This window comes from Gekko japonicus, unplaced genomic scaffold (genome assembly GCF_001447785.1).
Source record: "Gekko japonicus isolate JY-2015 unplaced genomic scaffold, Gekko_japonicus_V1.1 scaffold33, whole genome shotgun sequence".
Taxonomy (NCBI): Eukaryota; Metazoa; Chordata; class Lepidosauria; order Squamata; family Gekkonidae; genus Gekko; species Gekko japonicus.
In genome coordinates this window covers 1,280,663-1,285,993 of record NW_015174272.1, presented here as the reverse complement: position 1 = coordinate 1,285,993, position 5,331 = coordinate 1,280,663, and the positions used below count along the sequence as shown (strand labels likewise).

At 47.7% G+C, this 5,331-nt stretch overlaps 1 protein-coding gene across 1 annotated transcript in view; it reads left to right on the top strand.

Moving 5' to 3' along the window:
- Window positions 1-4,880, top strand: part of ADCY6 (adenylate cyclase 6) — a 56,225-nt gene extending 51,345 nt beyond the window's left edge. Inside the window, exons 21-23 of the mRNA XM_015423694.1 lie at window positions 1-23; window positions 160-284; window positions 2,155-4,880. The exon at window positions 1-23 is cut by the window's left edge and continues 203 nt beyond it. Coding sequence (XP_015279180.1) covers window positions 1-23; window positions 160-284; window positions 2,155-2,283 — 277 coding nt within the window. The 3' untranslated portion in view covers window positions 2,284-4,880. The remainder of the gene's footprint in view (window positions 24-159; window positions 285-2,154) is intronic.
- The last annotated feature ends 451 nt before the right edge of the window (window positions 4,881-5,331 follow it).

Below are 5,331 nucleotides of genomic sequence, written 5' to 3'. Positions count from 1 at the left end.
TGAGAGGAGCAGGGAGGAATGGGGTGTGAGCATGTGCCTGTATGTGTGGATTCTGTCTGTGTTACGGAGAGGGTGCAGATGGTCTTAAGGTAAATGTGTTGTCTGCTCTCTCTTGACTGGTCACACCCCTCCCCAGTTGTTAATTTTTCCCTTTTACAGGGCTGAATATTGGGCCAGTGGTAGCTGGGGTGATTGGAGCTCGGAAGCCACAATATGATATTTGGGGCAACACCGTGAATGTCTCTAGCCGTATGGACAGCACTGGTGTCCCCGACCGCATTCAGGTAACAGCATCTATGATGTGGCCTAATTTGGCATGGTTTGTGCACGGGAGCAGGAAGAAGCCACCGCTGATGCAGAGGCCAACGGCACGCGGTGTGGGTGGGGACAGGGTCTGCGCTCTCCATCCCCATGTCACTCACTTCTCTTCCTGTTGCCACCCACTCCTGTCACAGTGGCTCAGAAGTGCTGATGCAGTAAACCCTTCACATCTGAACCACAGCTCTTCTGTGGACTTTTTTAAATAAAACAACGCTAAAGGATTGAAAGAGGAGCAGAAATGCTGAGTTCAGCTCCACCACCTCCCCAGTTTAGCTGTAGGAAGAGCTGCCACAGGGAGATTCTGCCCATAGCCACACCAGTGTCTCCCATGCAAGTCAGAGCAAAGGGTGTTTTCCTTAAAGGGGAAAGACCCAGGAGTCCCAAACATCATGCTCAGGAACAGCATGACGTGTGGAAGTGTTTCCCCCCCAAATAAAGGCATGGATTGTTCCATCCAGGGTGGAAATCCATGTATGACAGCGGCCCATGTTAAAATTGCTGACTTCTGGCCTTGAAGTATGCTGTCATTTTCACAGCTACATGCCCAGGAGAGTTCCAGGAGGTCTATGAATGTCTGAATGGCTATTGCCGCTCATTATTAAATCAACCACTTCTTGCTGTGTGAGCTGAGCCATCAAAGGTTAAATGAAGCCCTGTTCTGTTCAGTATGGTAGGCCTCTTGTCCCTACTTGCAGAAGCAGCTGGGGAGAAGAACCATCCCTTTGGTGGGATGGGGCTGTGGTTCAGTGGTAGAGCATCTGCTTGGCACACGGAAAGTCCCAGGTTCAATCCCTGACATCTCCCGTTAAGACTCGCGTAGTTGGTTACACAAAGGACCTTGCCCTGAGACCTTGGAGAGCCACTGCCGTTCAGAGTAGATAATACTGACCTGGATGGACCAATGGTCTGATTCAGTAGAAGGAAGCTTCATGTGTTCATGGCTGTAATATAATATCGTATGAAAGGTTGCATCTGTGAGGCTCCTTCTGCTGACCATTAGAGAACGAATCATGTTGTGGTATAAACATAAGAATGGCTTTCCTGGTCAAGCCGAGATCCACCCAGCATCATTATCCCACTTCTAATAGTAGTTTGCCAGATGGTTCCAGGAAGCCCACCAGAAGTACATAAAAGCACCAGACTTTCCTTGTTTATGCCCAGCATCTAGACCAGGGGTCGTTTCATAGAAAAAGAGCTAGGGGAACTCATTAGCATAACTCATTAGCATATGCCACACCCCCTGACATCACTGGAAGTGTGTCATAAGGCCACACACCCCACCCCCAACGGTCCTGGCCGCCGCCACTGGCCTTGCAGCTCCCATGAGGGGCCCGGCGGTGGACCTGCAAGGCTGGCGGGAGTGCAAGGAAGCCCCGCGAAGGCCCTCCCTGGCCCCAGGCAGGCAGGGGTGGGGAGAGGCAGGGAAGGAAGCAACTTACCCTCCCTCTTCTCCTGCCTCCTCCTGGCTGAATGAGGGCCGGAAGCAGGGGGCGGGGCTTCGTCATGTGCCCCGCCCCCCGTACCTCACCTGGGGGAACTGCGATCCCCCGCGATCCCCCCCGAAATGACCTCTGATCTAGACTAATACTTCCTTTGAACATGGAGGTTCCATTTCCTTGTCATGGTTAACAGTTAATCTCCAAAATAAATCTCTCTTGCTCTCTCTCTTTTTAAAAAAAAACCATCAAATTCAGTGTCCATCACCGTATCTTGTGTCAGTGAATCCACGAAGCATCCTTGTGTTCTTGTGTGAAATGCTACAGTTAGGAACTTTCAAGCCACCGGCCCATGTCTGAACATTCTTATTTTTTTTCCTCTGTCCATTTTTTTTAGGTGACCACTGATCTTTATCAGGTATTGGCAGCCAAAGGTTATCAGCTGGAGTGCCGTGGGGTCATCAAGGTCAAAGGCAAAGGCGAAATGACCACCTATTTCCTGAACGGAGGCCCATCCCTCAGTTAGCGAGAGCCTTTGCTATGAAGGGACACATTTGGCTGGGCTCAAGCAGCATGGGGTGAAGTGGTTCTCTCTGTACCCTCTCTTCCCCCTCTCACTACTTGCTGCAGATTTTAGATACACCCTTCTGAAAGGGAAACCCCTTACACTCGCGAAACAGGATCTTTGACGGTGTTGAAAAGAGGAACTGTGTGTGGGGGGTCACTTTACCCCATAAGAGACTTCTGTATTTTTAATTTATTGGGAGCAAAGTCTAATTTGGAGTGCCCCCTTTTTGGGCCCTTGTGGGTGCTATTTTGGGGGTAAGAAAACAAACCCATGGCTGTAAACTTTCTGTGCCTCCTGGGCTCAAACCAAAAAAACCCAGTGAGGGGAGGTTGCAACAGGGGATAAACGACCCACCCTTTTCTGTTTCTGGACCTAGAAAGCGAATGTTTGGTTTTATTAGAGAAGGTAGGTTTGGGGGGCGGGGCGGGCGGAGGGATATTACTTTGTCCAGAATTGCCTGGATGCTTTTGAGAGGAACCCTTTCTCTTTTGCGGTGCCCTTTGCCGAGACTTCCAGAAAGCGCAGCAGCGGCAGCAGCATTGTTCCAGTCTGGGAGGCGGCTTGCCCCCCAATGCAGTTCCACTGTTGCCATCTGCAGCACACTCACACTGTCCCTCCACGCCCTCTCTCACTCACTGTGAAGTTCAGGAATGTACTTTCCCCCCTGGTTTTTCTTTCGTCGTTGCTTGTTTGTTTGCAGGAGAGTGCTGTCATTTGGGGTACAGTTATCATTTGCCAATTGCTTTGTCTGGCTGGAATTGAAAGTACTTGTGACAAGTGCTGGGGGTATCCCAAGAAGTGGGAACTGGGGTTGTGGTTTTGATGCCAAAGAGAAGGCAGGGAAGGGTCCAGATTCCCTGTACCTTTCCCTGCCAGCCCACCTCCCCTATTAGCCAGGAGAAAAAATTATCTTAACCTGTGGAAATGCAACCTGCCTTAGGTGCCTGAAGTAGGGGGAAGCTGGTTCTGTGAGCAAGGGAATCTTGTGGAAAGGGAATCTCCTTCCTTCTGTTGGGGTCCCGGTGGGGAAGAAGAAGTTCCAGTTCCATAACAGGAGTTCTTTCATGGAATTGGAAGACCGGACAAGTTCCTTCGACCTTTTCTACTAAGTGCCAAGTCATCTCCCCTTGCTGTTCTAAGTTTCTGCCATGATTCTCCAACACCAGGTTCATACCCTTCATGCTTCTGGCCTCATTTTGGGGGCTTGGGAATCTTCCCCACGTTTTTTCTTCATAATCACTGTAGTTCTAGAAAAGCTGTTTGAGACATGTGCTGTGCAACCCAACCTTTGTCCCCCTTCCATCAGCTGGGGTGCTAACACTAATGTTTGTTAGCAGTCGGGAACAGGAACTTGGCTGCTCCAGTGAAAGCTTGTTGCGGCTTCCTGCCTCATAAGGCGCTCTGTCTCGTGTGACTTCCTAGTGGGGTGGGATGAAAAAAGAATCACATGGCAGTAGATTGCTCTCAGTTTGCTGATTTCTATTGTGTAAGGTTGGAGAGAACTTGGCATTGGGGTTAATGACTGGGGGACTTGCAGAAGCACACTTGATCTTTAGGCAACGGCCACTGCAAGCAGTCAGTGGACCCAGGCAAGACCTGCAGAGTCACTTCACCATCAGTAAGCCTCCATTTGGTGGTAGGAACTGTACATTGCTGAGGCATGGTGTTGCCCATGGTTGTGGGAGTAAGTGGATCTGTGGCTGCCGTTTTGAAAATACTCCATTTGCTTATCACTGGACTAGCTCCCGTAGAAGCAAGCAGACACTTCAAACATCCACCCTTGTTAGATTTTGATTATGTCATCTTTCCCTTCCCTTTTTTTGGAGGGAATGGGACTGTAAGCACTGTGTTGGCTCTGATTTCTTTTCTCCAGAGTCCTGACCCATTTACATCTAACTCTGTACCAGGCTGCCATCTTCATCAGCAGCTCTGGACTGAACTGGTTGCCAGCATTTTAAAGAGATGTACCATTGTTTTTGGTCTTGATTCTAGTTATTAATGCAAATAAAACACAGACACGCCCATATCAAGTCGAATTCATTACAAACCTAGATACTGATACTGAGATTCCCTGAAAATGTGCTTTCTTTTGCTCAGCTCTTTTGTCAAACATGACATTTAATCAGGAATATTCAACCCAAGGAGAAGCAAGAAGGGTCAGATATTCCTTGAAACAAGATGAATGGGGGGGGGGACAAAGTGCTTTATTGCAAAGGAAAAAATCCTTATGAAGTAATTTTTTTAAAGGGAGAAAGCAAGTTTTGGATTTTTTTTAAAGTTCTTGATGGCTAAAAAATAAGCTTTTATTACTTTACATTCTTTTTAAAGGTTTTTTTAATGGGCAGAAACTGCCCCTGTGCATAGCCTATGTGGATTATTGATGCCCTTCTTGAGGAAGGCTATGCAAAGAAGAGAAAAATGAGGAGGTTTTTTGGACATTCCCCCCCCCCCCAATCTCCCCACTCCTTATAAGGCTAGTGCTAAAATGGCTCTGTTGTGTTTCTTGGGGGTGATGTGTGAATGGAATGGGCGATTATGGCACTTATTTGGTACTTTCTTCCTTTTGCGTGTATATATAAATTATATATTAAAAATCACTTTCTATTATGTTGTTTCGTTCTTTTTTTCCTCCCCCTCCGCACCAGATGGTAGCAGCCTCTGAGAATTGTGATCTATTAGGGCGGTCACCCAATTAAAGGAATTTCAGTGAATCTATTCATTAATTGCCTGTATTCATGTACACAAATATTAGGAAAAAAGTATTATATTTTACATGTTTTCAGAGGATGCATGTATGTTTCAACAGGCACATTCTTAGGATATATTTCTTCCTGTTATGATCGAAGAAGGGCAAAAGAACCTCCTTGGGGGAAAGCAGCAGAGCATTGCTTTTTTGTCCCTGAAGTATCGCTGGGGTTTGATGGGTCTCCACTTGTGCTCCATGCCCCAGTCTAAGAGGAAGGGAAGTGGTGTGCATATGTGAGTGTAAGTAAGGGAGGCCACCGT